The sequence below is a fragment of the Epinephelus moara genome, chromosome 16, assembly GCF_006386435.1.
Source record: "Epinephelus moara isolate mb chromosome 16, YSFRI_EMoa_1.0, whole genome shotgun sequence".
Taxonomy (NCBI): Eukaryota; Metazoa; Chordata; class Actinopteri; order Perciformes; family Serranidae; genus Epinephelus; species Epinephelus moara.
In genome coordinates this window covers 9,418,388-9,434,899 of record NC_065521.1, presented here as the reverse complement: position 1 = coordinate 9,434,899, position 16,512 = coordinate 9,418,388, and the positions used below count along the sequence as shown (strand labels likewise).

The 16,512-nt window shown below is 41.5% G+C and overlaps 1 protein-coding gene across 3 annotated transcripts in view; it reads right to left on the bottom strand.

Annotated features, from left to right (window-relative positions):
- Positions 1-16,512, bottom strand: part of flna (filamin A, alpha (actin binding protein 280)) — a 69,255-nt gene that overhangs the window by 18,715 nt on the left and 34,028 nt on the right. For all 3 annotated transcript variants that reach the window (XM_050065830.1, XM_050065832.1, XM_050065831.1), the window contains exons 6-28: positions 16,158-16,276; positions 15,997-16,074; positions 13,873-14,035; positions 13,517-13,717; positions 11,063-11,200; positions 9,285-9,411; positions 9,063-9,199; positions 8,729-8,925; positions 8,472-8,585; positions 8,171-8,314; positions 7,956-8,079; positions 6,768-6,928; positions 6,542-6,632; positions 6,188-6,357; positions 4,457-4,574; positions 3,948-4,060; positions 3,645-3,794; positions 3,052-3,370; positions 2,613-2,786; positions 2,358-2,520; positions 2,086-2,246; positions 1,561-1,728; positions 1,034-1,157 (exon numbers count right to left, since the gene is read on the bottom strand). In XM_050065830.1, the coding sequence (XP_049921787.1) occupies positions 1,034-1,157; positions 1,561-1,728; positions 2,086-2,246; positions 2,358-2,520; positions 2,613-2,786; positions 3,052-3,370; positions 3,645-3,794; positions 3,948-4,060; positions 4,457-4,574; positions 6,188-6,357; positions 6,542-6,632; positions 6,768-6,928; positions 7,956-8,079; positions 8,171-8,314; positions 8,472-8,585; positions 8,729-8,925; positions 9,063-9,199; positions 9,285-9,411; positions 11,063-11,200; positions 13,517-13,717; positions 13,873-14,035; positions 15,997-16,074; positions 16,158-16,276 (3,454 nt within the window). The remainder of the gene's footprint in view (positions 1-1,033; positions 1,158-1,560; positions 1,729-2,085; positions 2,247-2,357; positions 2,521-2,612; positions 2,787-3,051; positions 3,371-3,644; positions 3,795-3,947; positions 4,061-4,456; positions 4,575-6,187; positions 6,358-6,541; positions 6,633-6,767; positions 6,929-7,955; positions 8,080-8,170; positions 8,315-8,471; positions 8,586-8,728; positions 8,926-9,062; positions 9,200-9,284; positions 9,412-11,062; positions 11,201-13,516; positions 13,718-13,872; positions 14,036-15,996; positions 16,075-16,157; positions 16,277-16,512) is intronic.

Genomic DNA, 16,512 nt, shown 5'->3' with positions numbered 1-16,512 from the left:
GCACAGACAACTCATGCTAAGCTTGTGTTGCGTTCAGGCGTTGTCACGTAAATAACAACTTCCAACACTTAAATAGGTCATAGCGCAAAACAGCAGCATGTCAAGTGACTTTTTACTTTTATTATATTCAATACAATTGTATGTTCCTAAATCTTGAGACACCTCATATGTAAGCTAGACAGCTCACCTCACCTGCTCATTACTGTGCACACATGTACTGTATGTACTTAGTCCTAAAGAGCCCTTCTGGTGCCAGTAGATACATAGAAACATCCCAGCAGGCTGTGCTTTGCAAGCATACAAAAAAGTTTCACGCATGTGAAAATTATTTTTCATGCGTGTGCTTCACCTCCGCTGCTACAACTCCATCCTAGGGGAAACACTGCTGTGTGCGTTTTGTGCAACAGGTGGATGTGGTAGTCTACTGGTAGAGTAGAGAGAGAGCTAAGTAGCGTTGAAGTAGAGTAGAGTAGAGCAGGGCAGAGAGATGGAAGCAAAATATATTAAACCCAGTGTTAATACAGTAGAACTGGAGAGAGGGGTGAAAAATAAATAGAGGTGGGCATGGCTCAAATAGGGCGCAAAATTATAGNAGAGAGATGGAAGCAAAATATATTAAACCCAGTGTTAATACAGCAGAACTGGAGAGAGGGGTGAAAAATAAATAGGCTAGAGGTGGGCATGGCTCAAATAGGGCGCAAAATTATAGACGGAGAATGATTGACAAATTTTTCACTTTAAGCCCTGACACTGTCATATTTGTGTAGGAATTAAGCTACAATACATGACATACAGTATGTTGTTTTAATTAATAAATACAGTGTGAATAAAGATTATATAACATAAAAATAACTGCAGTCTTTGCTAATTGCTAGCGGCTTAAATTAAACAATTTTTATAGGCAAGTAAAAACTGACTTCGGGCAAGTAGATCTCTGACCAACTTGCCCGACCGGGCAAGTGAAAAAAAACCTTAGCATTGAACCCTGACTGTACATATAATCTGTACATGTTAAAGTGCTTTTGTGTGTTACCTGCGTGGGATCTCCTCATCCGCATACAATACATTAATAGAATAGGGTCCCTCTCTGGTGGGAACATAGTTGACTGTGTGAGTCTGATCACCGTTATCCACCACTTCCACAGGCTCCACCACACCTACACACATATAGAAAGAAATAAAAAGGAGTTAAACTCTGAGTTAAGTTGAAACAGTGTTCCCCGTGTGTCTTCCAGCAGCATGCAGATGAATCAGGTGAATCTAAGCTCAAAGATAGTTAACGGAATGGAAAAGAAAAGGACTTGAGCACACTGATTGATTTTCAGCCTTTAACTGTGCAAAAAACCTAAAGTTTTAACACCAGTGATCATCAGACACAGTAGTGTTTAAAGCACAGTTAAAGGCTCAAAATGAATCATGTGTGCTCCAGTCCCTTCCTTTTCTTTAAAAATGTATTAAAAGGGTTTAAAAATATAAGATTTATTTTTTGTGTGTGACATCACAAAATACACACTTTAATTGTGAATAGCGATACACAGAAACAGTAGGACACACACTTACCTTTGGGTCCTTGTACGCGGACCTGCAGTGGGGCCACTCCAGCTTTGGAGGCGTCCACTGTGAATGCCTGAGGAATGTTGGCTCTGACATTGTTACCCAGGCCTGGACCCTGGCACTTCACCTTGGTGCTGTCTACTGTGTCACTGACTGGCACAGAGAACGGACTACCTGCACAGACAAACATCTCAGAAAAGTTAGAAAAAAGATTCTAACATCCTCCAGCATTTTAGCAAGCTGAGATGGTGAACTGTGAAAACATTATCATACTAAAAACCCTCATCTTTTTCCCTTTCATGTTTCTAGTTCTCTCATTGTGCCTAAGAGCCATAAATACTTGCCGCAACTTGGCTACAGTGGTGCCCCTAGTAATTTTTCATAAGGGTCACTAGATGAGGCCACTGAAAATCTTGGGGCAGTAGACCAAACCAAAAGCCATGACTGAATTTTAGGAATTTGCTTAAATAAGTTGAAAATGAAAATGTCTTTTGATACTGATAAGTTTCTCAAGCTGTAACAATTCACTACCTTTGATAGGCTGTCCTCCGTAGGTGATGTTGAGGTTGTACGTGCCAGGCTCGTATGGGATGTACTCCACACTGCAGCTGCCATCCTTGTTATCAGTGCAGGACATTTTGGCTTCGGATGGACCCTCCATTGCCAGGCCAAGACCACCAGTACCTGCTCCTCTGCAGAAGGAAGAAGAAGACGATGGACATTAAAAATACAAGCAGGAAACACTTAATGACTGAATGAATGAATGCGTTTTCCACCATTTTTACTTTTTACTCCTCACTTACCGGGTTTCCACTGTGAACTTGTTGGGTTTGTTGGTGATGCCACCTTTCAGGCCAGGGCCGTGCACACGAACACGAGCTGGATCACAGCCTTCAGTGACAGCAACACGGAATGGACTCTTGGGCACTGGAGAGCCATCATAACAAACCTCCACACTATGTGGGCCTGAGGCAAACACACAATACCAGGTCAAACTCATGTACCAGAGAATCTAAAATTAAACCAAATTCTGCACACACTGTTCTGTTTGAACTCACCCTCCTCATAGGGAGTGTACTCTACGTTGTAGGTTCCATCTCCAAGGTCGGTGATCAGGGCGTCTGTACGGCTGCCAGACGGGTTGCTGATGAGGGTTTTGATGTGGTCACCTCCGCTCTGTGTGAGAGCACGAGCATCCACAGTGAAGTCTGTGGTCGCCTCACGGAAAACGCCTAAAAGCAACAGGAAACATACAGTGTGTTGGTGAAATGCTTGCAAGCTTGTACAGGCTTTGATTACATTCACGGATGCACCAATTTGATTCAGGATGACCAAAATAAAAAATAAAACATACAAAACGCATTATCTTTGCTTAAGAACACTGTAAAATAAATAAATACAATATAGTGACCAAAGCACTAAATATTAACTTGTGAACATAAAACCAAGTATTCAAGTATTTCAATCTTCATTATCAGTCTCTGCAGGTTATTTTACCTTTGCCCTCCACTCCTGGTCCGAACACACGGACTCCGCTGGCGTCGACCGCAGGCTCCACGTTGAGCCGAGCAGGGAAGTTGGGTACATCCTGGCCACCATAGCGGATGGTGAGAGTGTACGAGCCAGGGTAGAGAGGGATGTAGGTGATGGTGTAGGTCCCGTCTCCATTATCCTGGATGTGAACCTCAGCCTCGGTGCCGCTATCTGAGATGATCTCGATGGTCAGCTCAGCTGGGCCGGCATTGGTACAGTCCACAATGAACTCCCCTTTCTCCCCGACCTTGGCGCGCTCCAAGCCTGGACCAGAGCAGCGTACCTAAGAGGAGAGGTGAGATGGGACAGAGGTAAATTACTTTTATTTTAATTTACATGTTAGACATATTATTCATGTATTTATATTTTACTGCATAGATGTGTAACAATAATAGGGATGTGTAATAATTATAACCAGACTTAACCATTGAATTCAACTGAATAGACTGGCCCCACTGTCACCAATACCCAATCCAGCTATTTGAGTTGCTATCGGTCGGATATCCAATGCCAGTATCAGATTAGTGCACCCCTAAAAAATACCGTCAGTGGCTAACCTTGGATGGATCTGAGACAGGATAAGCTGTTGGGTTGAAGGGTGATCCAGGAATGGGGACACCATCATAGGTCAGTTCAACCTGGTATGGCCCCGCCTCACGGGGGATGAACTTCACCTGACTGGTCTCTGGGCTCAGCCCTGGCTCAACCTGGATCAGAAATATTCACAGAATTTTACTAATGATAAAACCACATATTAACAGCATGTATGCATCATATGTGAGGACCGTATATGGTTTCAACATAGAAACTAAGTTCCTAATAAAGAAAATAAATGCAAATCGGCAAGTCTTGTACCACACCTTGCTGGCCACTGGCTTCCCTGATGGTCCGGTCACCTTGGCAGCAACCTTGCCCTGACCACCAGCACCCTTTGATTTGACAGTCACTTCCTGGTCTTTGCCTACAGTCATCTCTAAAATGACACACAGAGCAAAGAGAGCACATGTAGACATGTAAACAGACTGACGCTCATGGTTAGAAAATGACATTTCATATATTCGATTATATGGTTGAGACATGTTTCATATAGGCAACCATGAAAAGATAAAACTGATGAAAAGACAGGATTAAAGTATTCATGGTTCGACAAAATAACCAACTGAGATCTATGAGATACCAGGTCAAACTCTCCACTTAATAAGTCAACATTCTGACATATGATGTCAATTTCTTTTACTTAGTAAGTCAAAATCAGAGTAAAAGTCAAAATTACTCTCCTGAATAGTCAACACAAAATGATAACGTCTATATATGAGAATTGAAATTAGAAGGCGCAGAAGTACAAGAGTGTTGACAGTGAAATACGTACTGTCTCCCAGGCCTGTGACGTTGACCTTGCTGAGGTCCAGTGTGGGTGCCACAGCAACATTGAAGGGGCTCTTGGGAACGTGATCTCCACCGTAGGTCACAGCAACTCCCAGAGGACCCTGGAACAGAATAGAGGGCATATATGTGATCTCACAAATTACTGTGTAGGAAAGGGCAGACAGAATAATGCAGCCTAGACTTATAATAGAAGAACCAACATAAAACAAAGCAACAGCGGGCAAATCAAGCTGCCTGTTTCTGAGGCAAAAAGCAAATTATAGTTCTGAAATTTCTAAAGATCCAACATTTTACACTCATGTAATTAACTGGGATAACTGCCCTCAAAATGCTGTCATACTTTTTTTGATGAGAATTTAGCTAACTATTCTAATGTTGTGTTCACACACTCAAGCCCTTCACAACGTAACTACGTTATTAAGTGCTTGAGCAAAACTTCAGCAGCGACTTTTTATCCGTGGACACCATAAAAATATGTCAATGATGGAATCTGGTTTGGGGCTGAGCCTATCCCAGCTGACATTAGGCGAAAGGCAGGGTACACCCTGGACAGGACACCAGACTATCACAGGGCTGACACATAGAGACAGACAACCGTTCATGCTCACATTCACAGCTACGGTCAATTTAGAGTCACTAATCAACCTAACCCTCGTCAGATTGTGGGAGAAAGCTGGAGTACCTGGGGAAAACCCACAGTGACACAGGGAGACCATGCAAACTCTGCACAGAAGGGCTCCCCCACCCTAGAGTTCGAACCCCCCACCCTGGGTTTGAAACAGGAACCCTCTTGCTGTGAGGCGACAATGCTAACCACACAATGAATGAATATTACATACATTGAAAAGCACTGCATTTCATGTCTCCATCTGCTGGTGGGCCATCACGATAAGAGTATGCAAGCATAATATCATGTTAATTCCACTACAAAAGAGACTTGATGATAACTGAAGTTAGGTGGGGAAAAAAGTGGATATATCGATATCCAAATCAGTTATCTGTCAAATAAGTTGCTATATATTGGCAAACCTGATATCAGCAAAAAATCCAATATCATGCATCCCTAATCTGGTTGAAGGAATAGTTTGACATTTTGGGAAATAACCTTATTCACTTTCTCGCCAAAAGTCAGATTATAAAATCGATACCACTGTCATGTCTGTTCATTAGCAACGGAGTGAGAACCAGGAGGTGATTAGCTTAGCTTAGCACACAGACTGGAAACAGGGAGAAAGCTATAGATAGCTAAATTTAAAAAAAAGAAAATAAGAGAAAACACCTATCAACATCTCTTGAACTAAGTAACTAACGCATTACTTAATTTGTTTGAACTCTACACAAACCAAAATGAAAAGTGGTTAAAGCAACTAACTCCCCACAAAACTGCAACTTGTCTTTTTATGAAGGGTTAGGTACTGGTAGGATGAATTTATCATCTTTGAACAGAGCTAGGCTCGCTGTTTGTCCCTCTTTCCAGTTTTGATGCTAAGCTAAGCTAACTGTCTCCTCACTCTGCCTTCATACTTGGCACACAAACATGAGATTGGTGTCGGTTTCTTATCTAACTCTGGGCATGAACACTAATGAGTGTTTTTCCCAAAATTTCAAACGACTCAAATTTGTGTGCAGAGAAACTTGGCAGAGACCGGACGTGCCTACGTGTCAAAATGTGGACCTATATGATCATATGTGTGAGTGCTTGTCCCAGTCTTACCTGCTGCACAGGTGTGTATTTCACAGTGTGTGTGTTGTCATGGTTGTTGATGATTTCAAAGTCCTTGACAGCCTCTCCTTTGGTTGGGCCGCTGAAGTTGCAGTCCAGGTTTGCCTTTCCTGCTCCTTTAGTGCTCACAGTGAAATGAGTGGGCTTGTTTAACTCAACACCTGAAGAAGACAGAGGATTAATCTGAGTTAGTGAATCTGGACTACAATTATGTAATAATTTAGGTTTGATTGCAATAGTTGATGTGAGCTGTGATCACCACCATAGCTTAAGAAAAAATGCAAAGCGAAAGCTGCAGACTTAAATATGCAGATAAATAAGAAATGGAAATACAAGTGTTCTTACCGCTGCGGCTGAGTCCTGGTCCCTCTGCCTTGACTTTGCTGGCATCATGAGAAGGATCCACTTTGACCCTGATGGGTGTCATTGGAATAGCCTAAACAACAAACATAAGCAATGCTGTGTTCAGACACACACATTTTAACAAATAGAACACAGTAAAATACTCGATCTACATACATGCAAATTCTGCTCTCATTCATACTGGAAACAATGCATGATTCAAACTCACCTGGTCAGCAAACAGGACCATGATGGTGTAGCTGCCTGCTCCAGGAGGAGTGTATTTGACAGTGAATGTGTCGTTGTCGTTCCTTATGATGTCAAAGTCGATGTCGGCCTCTGCAGGTCCCACCACTCCGGGGGCACACTTGATTCCTATACTGATGTCACCTGAGGGCAGGAGACAAAAGTCTATAAAACGTCTATTAAAAACAAAATAGCCTATTTACACATTCAAAAGACACAGAGCAACATAAACATTCATCCTGAGTGAAGATACATATATACCAGTGTATTTGGAAAACTTTATCTTGACATGACATCTTCCAACTAAAAAAGCAGTTTATTATCTTCTTAATCTTATTCAACACATCATTTCCATTCAGCTCACTGATGTGTCCGTATCTGCTGCAGCACCAAGAGTCATCAGGTCCACCAGCAAGAGGGGCGCTTATTTTCTATCTATTCATACTCTATGGGCCATAAGTATTTAACCCAGCATGACTTGTCTAAATAGGCTAATTGCATATTAGAAACACAGCAGTGTTGTGTTGGCTAGACAATGTCATACATACTACAGTGACTTCTGTCATTAGTAGCTGAGCTCTTTTTTTTTTCTTCTAACACAAATACAGTGATATACTGTATACCCCGGTGAAATGTCAGTATGAAGGTATGAAAAAATGGAGAACGCCTAAGCTTTATCTGGAGCTATATCTCTGGCCACCAGATGAATAAAAGCTGAATATTCACTTTACTTTTCGCTCTGTTTTGGTCTCCACCAATGCCTGAGTAAAATATCTAGCTCATTAGCTGCTAAATACTCCACTTTCTACACTAGCTAGTTGCTAACTTTGTCTATCTGTACTTTGGTGCTGAGCAAATAGTGTAAAGTGGGTTTAACGTGTGTATTGAGAGTTTTTGCTAAAAACAGCTGCCTGGAACAATGAGAGCTGAAGCTGCAGTCCCAAAAACCAAACTAATGGGGTGAAGGATGCTTAATTGCCATGTTAAGCTAAAAAGAGCTTTGTAACTACAAGTGACCTCTTTCACATGAGCGAATGTTGATTATTGGCGCCCCACTGCAGATCTCCTGTCAAAGGTACTTATATGCTTTATAAAGCATCAGTTATGCAGTGGTATAAAATACTGTGTGATTCACTGTGTGAAAGGATGCAACAGTTTTATGTAGCTTTACCTTGACCAGCCTCTGCGCAGTCAACAGTGAAGTATGTTGGCTCAAAGGCCTTGAGGCCAGTCTTGGCCACCCCAGGTCCTGACACCTTCACCTTGTTCGGATGGCAGCCTGCTCCAATATTCATCTGGGATCAAAAACACAATAGCTTGAGAGACTTTTCTGTGATAAAATGTCCTTTGTGTAAACCTTCTCTAAACATCTGTCTGTGCACTTACCCTGAATGGGCTGTCAGGGATGTTGACTCCTCCCCAGGAGACCATGGCAGTGTGTTTTACAGGCTTACGTGGGGTGTAAGTACAGGCGTATGTGCCGTTGCCATTATCCTTAACCTGTACATCCACAGGAGTACCTTCCCCATCCTGTGCAGATGTGAAAAAACCAATAAGACAAGTGGAACAGGATCAATCAGAGGGGTTTAGAACATGAGGACAAAGGTGTTTGAAGGGATGAAACAGGACCAGAAGATCTGACACATGCAAAATTTCAGGTCATATGCTATTACACACACAGCCCTACCTGAGCCACAATCTTAAGAGGAGCTTTTCCTCCTTGCTTGGCATCAACTGTGAACTCGGTGGGCTTTCCAACAGCCAAACCACTGCTTTGAAGGCCTGGACCAAACGCCTTAACCTGGAAGAAACCCATTCATGGAGCTTTAGGAAGATAGTTATACATTTACAGCGATACGACTAAATTAATTTCACATTAAAATTGTATGCCTGTTCTGCAGCTGCGCAACATGGAAATGCACGTATCCCTGGGCGTGTGTATACCTTGTCAGGGTAGAAGTCTTTGCCTGGTGGGTTGACAATCTCAGCCATGAAGGGAGAATGTTGGATGTCTTCATTGTTGCAGAGCACATGCACTGCATACTCCCCGGGCTCTGTGGGCCAGTAGCGCACATCACAGGAGCCATCGCCCTTGTCGTCACATTCGATCTTGGCCTGAGATGGGCCTTCTACAGAGAAACCTGAACAGGGGAAAAAACAAACATCTTAAAAGGAGCTGTCAGTGAGTAACTGAAGCTGAAACTTTAGATACTTAGAACACAGACTTTGAGGATTCTTTGACAGTATTTTATCTCTGCCATCTCTTTAGCTTACTTACCCAGTGTACCGACGTTGTCTCCAACAGCCTCCACCACAAAGTCAGCAGATTTGCCGACAACACCACCCTCCAGCCCTGGACCCCAGGCCCTCACCTTCTGCTGGCCGGCCTCAGCGCCAATCTTGACCTCAATGGGACTAAACGGAGCAGAGAGCAATCAGTCACAATCACAAAGTCAATATAGTGCAACTGTAGTATTTGTTCCCATGCCAGTGTGTCTACCTGCGGGGGATGTGCTGTCCTCCCCAGGTGATGGTGATGGTATAAGTTCCAGGTGTGGTGGGGTAATACTCAAAACCGTACACACCATCTCCGAGATCTTTCCTTTTACATGGCTCTTCAAGACCCTCTGTAAACACAGATATAAAGCAATTTTTCTTAACTGCCAGTTGTAGGAGACAAGTTTAAAAAAATTACAACTGATTGTTTCTTATTTGCAGGGCATCATGACTATATTATGAGCACATTGACAGCGCGTGATCATTTCAACCACGGTATGATAGCAAACAGCTTTCAGTTTGGTTTATGAGGCTTGGACCTACATAAATTGAGTCACTGGGGCAACGAAACAAGTGAAACAATATTATGACTGGTGTTAAACTATTAAAGAGCGTTGCCTCATCTGAAGTGAGGGTCTATGGACAGAGGAGGTCATACACATAGAAACTGTAAAGCCCTGTGATTCTGGATTATATTAAAACTAAAAGTACTGCCTCATGGTTGTGAAAATGTTTTTGCACAACATTGTGATGTCACAGTCAAGTTCACCTCAAACCTTTTGGATATAAAATGTCATTACTTCATAATTTCATTCTATGAGACATTTGTGTGAAATTTTGCCATAATTAGCATATGAATTCTTCGTGAGGTCACAGTGATGTTTGACCACCACATTCCAATCAGTTCATCCTTGAGTCTAAGTGGACCTAAGTGGACCTTTGTGCCAAACACAAAGACAGACAACCCGCAAACATGATGCTTCTGGCCACAGCTATTGCTGGCGCGGAGGCATAAAACTTAGTTCACCTGACTACAAAGTTGATATGGCCAGTTTTGCCAACTTGGCAATTTTCTTGCTAGATTTAACTAATTTTAAAACTGTTTTACTGACTTTTTTCTTTCCGAAAAAGAGACAAGGGAAAATCTAGCAACTTTTGGGTGGACATTAACTACCCTTCCTTATGGAGCCATGAATTGATGGGTGATAGAAGTTTGAATGATGATAATAATAGCAACTAATGATAAAGCTAGTAAGAGTCTGTTAAGCTTAGGTTGACTTAGGTTTGTGAAAATGTTTTTAATCTTTCAAACTTTTCATATTTTTATGGACACATATGGAGATTAGCACATTATGGCTTCTAGTGACTTCTAGGAACTTTTTTTAGCAGGCTATAGCTACTTTGCATTGAAAACAATTAGCAATGTATGTGGCTAACCTGTTAGCAAACAGTGGCTAATTTACATACTAGGCAGGGGGAAAGGGAGAAAATTGCCTCTCGCTACCTGATAAATTTAATTCTCATATTCACTCTTCTCATAGCTCTGCTTTGGTCTTCACCAACTCCTGAAAAAAAATATCTGGCTCTTTAGCCGCTAAATGCTCCACAGTGCTCACCAGCTGGTAGCTAACTTTGTCTGCAGTTTGGTGCTGGGAGTTTTTTCACTGAAAACAGCTGCCTGCTGCTGCTGCTGGAAACAGGTCTGATGAACGATGAATGAAGATGAACAATTAAGCAGGGCACCATAAAATCAAAACCATGGGCTGAAAGATGCTAAAGTCCTCCGTAAAGCTGGGGGGGACTGCTGAATCGGTTGATAACTCTCTGTGGGTTTGTGTCATTTTCTGAAGTCTATCCAAGGACTGCATTCACAATTTAATCAGTTTCACAACCTACTTGCAGCATATCAGCCCTCTACTAAAGTGATGTGTTACCATAGATGGAGTTGATAAATCAATCTGCCATAACAAAACCAAGACTGGTGTTTGCAGTGCAACTCACTGGGCCCCTTGATGGAGACTTTGAGCTCTCCAGTGCCGGCTCCTTTGGTGTAAACCTTGAAGTCTGCAGTCTCTTTCACCCTCAGGCCCTTAGGCTGCAGACCACGACCCTTAGCTCTGCACAGGCTGGGGTTACATGCTGTGGAGAGACACACAAAATCAAAGTGTCAGAGAGAAACAGACACAGAGGCTATTCTGATTCCAATGCGATGCGGATGTGTGAGTTCAGCAGTGGTTTCAGTTGGGAGGGGTGAATAATGAAAAGATCAACAATGATGATGATGACCCAACGATGAAGGGTCCCTGGAAAGCTAAGTGCTTTTCAATTGTCCTTTCCCACCTTCCTCCTGCCCTGCACACTCCTCATGTGCCTCTTATCCATCTATCTTATCCCACAGAGTGAACTCATAGACTAGAGTTAAAGAAATAAGTGTTTCGTCTCACACAGGAAGTGGAGTATCTCCTGATTAAAACTGTACAAAAAATAGGAGCTGCTGAGTCACAGTTTGATGCCCTGCAGGAAGCAAAGGAAACCCCACAGGAACAGAGGCAACTGAAAGGAGATCAAGATATTTTCCAGGAAGTGGACGACTTGGCACTTAAAGAGGAGAAATATGTTTCCATTTTATTATATTTAAGCCTTTTTTCAATTAAGCAGGTGACGTTTGCAGGTGTGGTATAATTGGCAGAGGCACTATAACCAATGATAATTCATTAAAAATAGAGAAAATTCTATCTTGTATATAATAAGGTTATTTGCCAGGTTAAACAGAAATGTGATCAGAAAAAAACAAAAAAACTACAACAAACTTTTTTGTTGCTATTCCAATTTCCAATTCCTTAAGCATTCTGTAGTTTTATACAAGTTATCTGAATGGACACACCCAATGCGATTTTAAGATTGTGTTATCTCTCAGAATGCCAAAGCTAATTACCACATATCTGTTATTTGAATTCCTTAAAATCCTGATTCTTAATGCCAAAAGCTATGTTTTAAACAATGCTAGTCATGCAATACAAGTACAGTTCTTTGTGAATTGTGTCATTGTGTAAACTGAACACCACTAGTGAGCTAAAAGAAATGAGGCACCCCTTTCCTGGGCAAAAACAAACTGCAGCTTAGTGGAGGTATTCTTCCATAAAAATGTGAGAACATGTTTGTGAATTTCTTAGTTGCGTATTACCTCATGGATCTGATGACCAAGTGATTTTGAAGTCTAGAGCTTTAGAGGCAGATGGCACACACACCACACAAGTAAAGCGGTCAAATATCTACACAGACACACAGCTCATCCACTCATGCATGCAATCGCACACGCACACAGTGGGTACCCAAGAGAGATCCCAGGAAACAGGAAATGACAGCAGAAGGAAGAGGCTGTTCCAGAGAGAGGACAGATACCACCAGGCCTCTATCGAAGAGAAGAAGGGAGGGAAGGGGGAAGAGAGGAGAGAGGACACGACATCCAGCACAGTGGTAGGAAAAGACAGAAAGCATCAGATACAACTAAAGAAAATACAGCAGGCTGAGCAATTACTTAAAGTGGACCCATTATGCTCTTCTCAAGTCTCAAATCATGAAGTAAATGTTTAAGTAAGCAAGCTTCAGGCTTCAGACTGCTTTGAATACTCCGTATCCAAGTTTTTAAAATTTTGGCTGCAAGATGATATCAGATTGTGACAGATTTCTTTATATGGTCATCTGCTCCATCCACTCTAATGCAAGTGTGGTAGCCTACACTGCTACATGTAGCTACATGCTAACATCACGGAAGCATGTGAACTTGGTTGCAGAGTTTGTAAATTTGTCCCCAGTTATGGATCATATCCCTGCTGGAACATGTCCCGTTGTGTTTAGAAGCTTTTATTGGTGATTTTTAACAGGAGAAAGTGCTGCTATTTTCCACTGCAGTCATTCCCTTGCTGCAAGTACACTGCTAACGTACATGTAGCTACATGCTAATATCAGGGAGACATGTAATTTTGGTTGCTGAAGCTGTTAATTTATCCTTGATTTCGGATCACTTTCCTGCTGAAACATGTCTGGATGCACTGCCACATGTAGCTATATGCTAACTGGGAAAACATTCAATCTTGGTTGCATATTATTTTCCTGCTGGAACACGTCATATGTTTAGAAGTTTTTATTTTATTTTATTTTATTGGTTTTTAAACATGTTCTAATAGAAACCCAAAATAGAAGTATAAACCTGAAAATGAGCATAATAGGTCATCTTAAAGGATTTAAAATGTTCTTTTTGCCTTTAAGATTTACAGTGGACTTTGTTAAATCTGTTAAATCTCTTTAAAGGCTGAGACCTTCACTGATGTAATTTTAGTGATTTGCAGGGGAAAACATTTAACACAGAATGTTTCAGTAACATCCTATACAGATTCGTTTACAAAGAACGTTTCCCTTGATACTTCTCTAATGAATCAAATCTGTAACCCTTACCCTCTCCCACGTTGACCGTGAAGGGACTCTTGCTGATCTGACCACCTGCGAAGGTGACATAGATGGTGTGCTGGCCCTCCTGGGTGGGTTTATAGGTGCAGCGGTAGCTACTGTTGCCCTTGTCTTCTATGCTGCAAGTCACTGTGTTCTTCTTACCAGCAGGGTCCATGATGACCACCTCCACCTCGCCAACACCAGCACCTGAGAGAAATCAAGAGAAGGAAGAGGGGACTCAGGAACTGGTAAAAAAATGCACGAGTTACGAGCACGAGCACATTAAAACATATTCATGCAGACTTCTAACCTGATGATAGTAAAGAAACCAAACCTCACTCACACACTGCCCATGTTATTACCTGCTGTGTAGACGTCAAAGTAAGTAGCCTTGTTGGCAATGTTTCCTGAGGGCTCAAGGCCTGGTCCTTGGGCTGTAGCCTTGCTGGAGTCCCCCTGAGCCATGCCGATCTCCACCTCGAAGGGGCTCTTAGCGATGTGCTGCCCTGCAAACAACACTGTCACCTACAAAGCAGTAAGGAGACAGGGAACTGAGTATCTAGAACTTTCAAGTCAACCCTGTATTTTTTTTAAAAAAACCATTCAAATTCAGTTTCTCTCTCTAAAAAAAAAGACCTTAGAAGAATTAGAAGATCTTTAGTTTACAAAGTCTTTAATATTTTCTCTTACCTGCTGTGAACAGTAATGTTAGTGATAAAATTATTTTGTATCTGATCACTGACTGTCTGAAGACGTTTAAGCCTAGAAACTAAAAGTGGGATTGCTGGGACAGTGGAGTATGCTGCAGGACGGTGTTAAATCCTATTTTGTTTTTCAGTTGACACCATAAGACCTGAAAGAAACGCAGTCATTTCTGCTAGCAAGAGTAGCTGGGAAGCTCATCACCTCATAATGGACAGGTGTTGATTTCAGCAAGACTTATTCAGGTCCAGGTAGCATTAATATTAACAACTATATCATTCAAATTTTTTCGCTTTATACTGCTGGGAAATAAAAAATAAATGAAAGTGACGAAAATATATAAAAAATATCAAACTCAAAACCTAGTATCAGTTTGATTTAAAAAAAAAAAGAAGAAGAAAAGTTTGACCTGGCAGTACAGAGATTTTATTTTGTTTGTATTTCAACTGCTTATAATCAAACTGTGCATGTCTACAATTTGGTTTCAACAACTAACATGTTCTTGCAAAAGATCGTTGTTTTTCAAATGTGAAAGCACGTAGAGGTAAAGTTTCAAGTGTACAACTTAATCAAGACGACAGGCACTGATCATGCTGACAGGCTGAGCTCAATCCAGCCACACTGGAAGTCTGTCCACATAAGGAAACAATAATATGAGTCTATTCAGAGCTGGCCAATGTATAAATATTGTACCAAAATTGTGATATGAGACCAGATATCATTTTAGATTTTGGACATCTAAAGGTTGTTAATGCCGAGTTTTAAAGGCTTGTTCTTCAACGAAGTGCGGACTGGAGTCTCCCATAACAGTGACAGCCAAAGATTAACCTTTGACAACTGTGTCATATAAATGTGTCCATCACAGGTTGAATGTGCTAGAGCTGTGTCATTCACTCGTCTCTTGTATGGAAGGGCAGTATTCGCATTTTTTCTCAGTTCCTTTAATTCTCTTTGCAGTTTTCACACTTCAGTGTTCACATCTGTGTGGTTTCTGTGGCTTTGACACACAGCTTGATGCCGTTCAAGTTGGCTGTGTGTTATGTAAAGCAGTCGAAAATGGATTCTAAAAAAATAAAACTGTAAGAACTCGGTTATTTTTTCATAGAACAATGCAGCCTATAGCACTGACACTAAACTTATGGCCAGGGGCCCTAATGTGGTCCACAATACAGTGCAGGGTGGCCTGCAAACCATTTTCTAATTCACAATGAAATTTAACAGATTAAGATTTTTTTGTATTATGAGTGTAAACAAGGTTCCAGAGCAAGGTTACAGCCTCAAAATAGAGTTTATTATGTTATGTTATGTTTATTAAAAGAAAGGACAGGCCCAGGGGAGGATCTGGGGTCCAGGCTAAACCCTAGAAACACTGCATACACCTGCCTGAGGCTGCTGTGACTGCATTTGCCTCATATATTAATTCTATGCGATAAATATCAGTAACGTTTGTTCGTTAACTGGCCCTTGGCCTACTGACATGTTGTGTATCCATGCCTTATACTTTTTTATACTGTATAATATGCAAACTATGCAAAGTAACTGATAAATAAAGCTGTCAGATAAATGTAGAGAGGTAAAAAGTCCTACACATCCCAGTAACATGTGGTGGAGTAGAAGTATAAAGTGGCATAAAATGGAAATACTAGTATCTCAAAACTGTACTTAAGTAAGGTATTTGAGTAAATGATCTCATTCACTCTCCACCACTGACTTCCATCATCCATTGCATACACTGTTAGCAGTGTGAGATCAGTCTTTTGCATTAAAAAAAAAAACCCTCCTACCTTGTGCATGCCTGTTACTTTAGGGATGTAGAAGACAGAGTAGGTGCGGTTCTTATCGTTGTTGGCCGTCACTTTAGCCTGGAGGACATTTTTAAAAAGTTAATGAAATAGAATGCCATGATGACCAAAAACCAAACAGTCAAAAATCAGCAGTGGCTCACCTCCTCTCTGTGTCCTGCAGGGTCCTCCACATAAACCAGCACCTCTCCCATTCCTGCACTGATGGTCTCGACAGTGAACACAGCCTTCTTCATCACGACATTTCCAACAGGTTCAACACCTTCAGAGAGGAGAGGTGGAAGGATGGAGACAGTACATTAATAAAATGTGTAGTTTATATAACATATATGGTTCTGGATTGACACAGAAAAGGTTGAAGATACATACTTAATGCATGCTATCTAACATCTGTGTTACATTTAGGCTGCATTCACACCAAACCTGGCGTTTTGGGGATTAGCCGCAGGGTTGTATGGCAGTGCGGGAGTGTCACTAAACGGCCCATTTGTAGGGGAG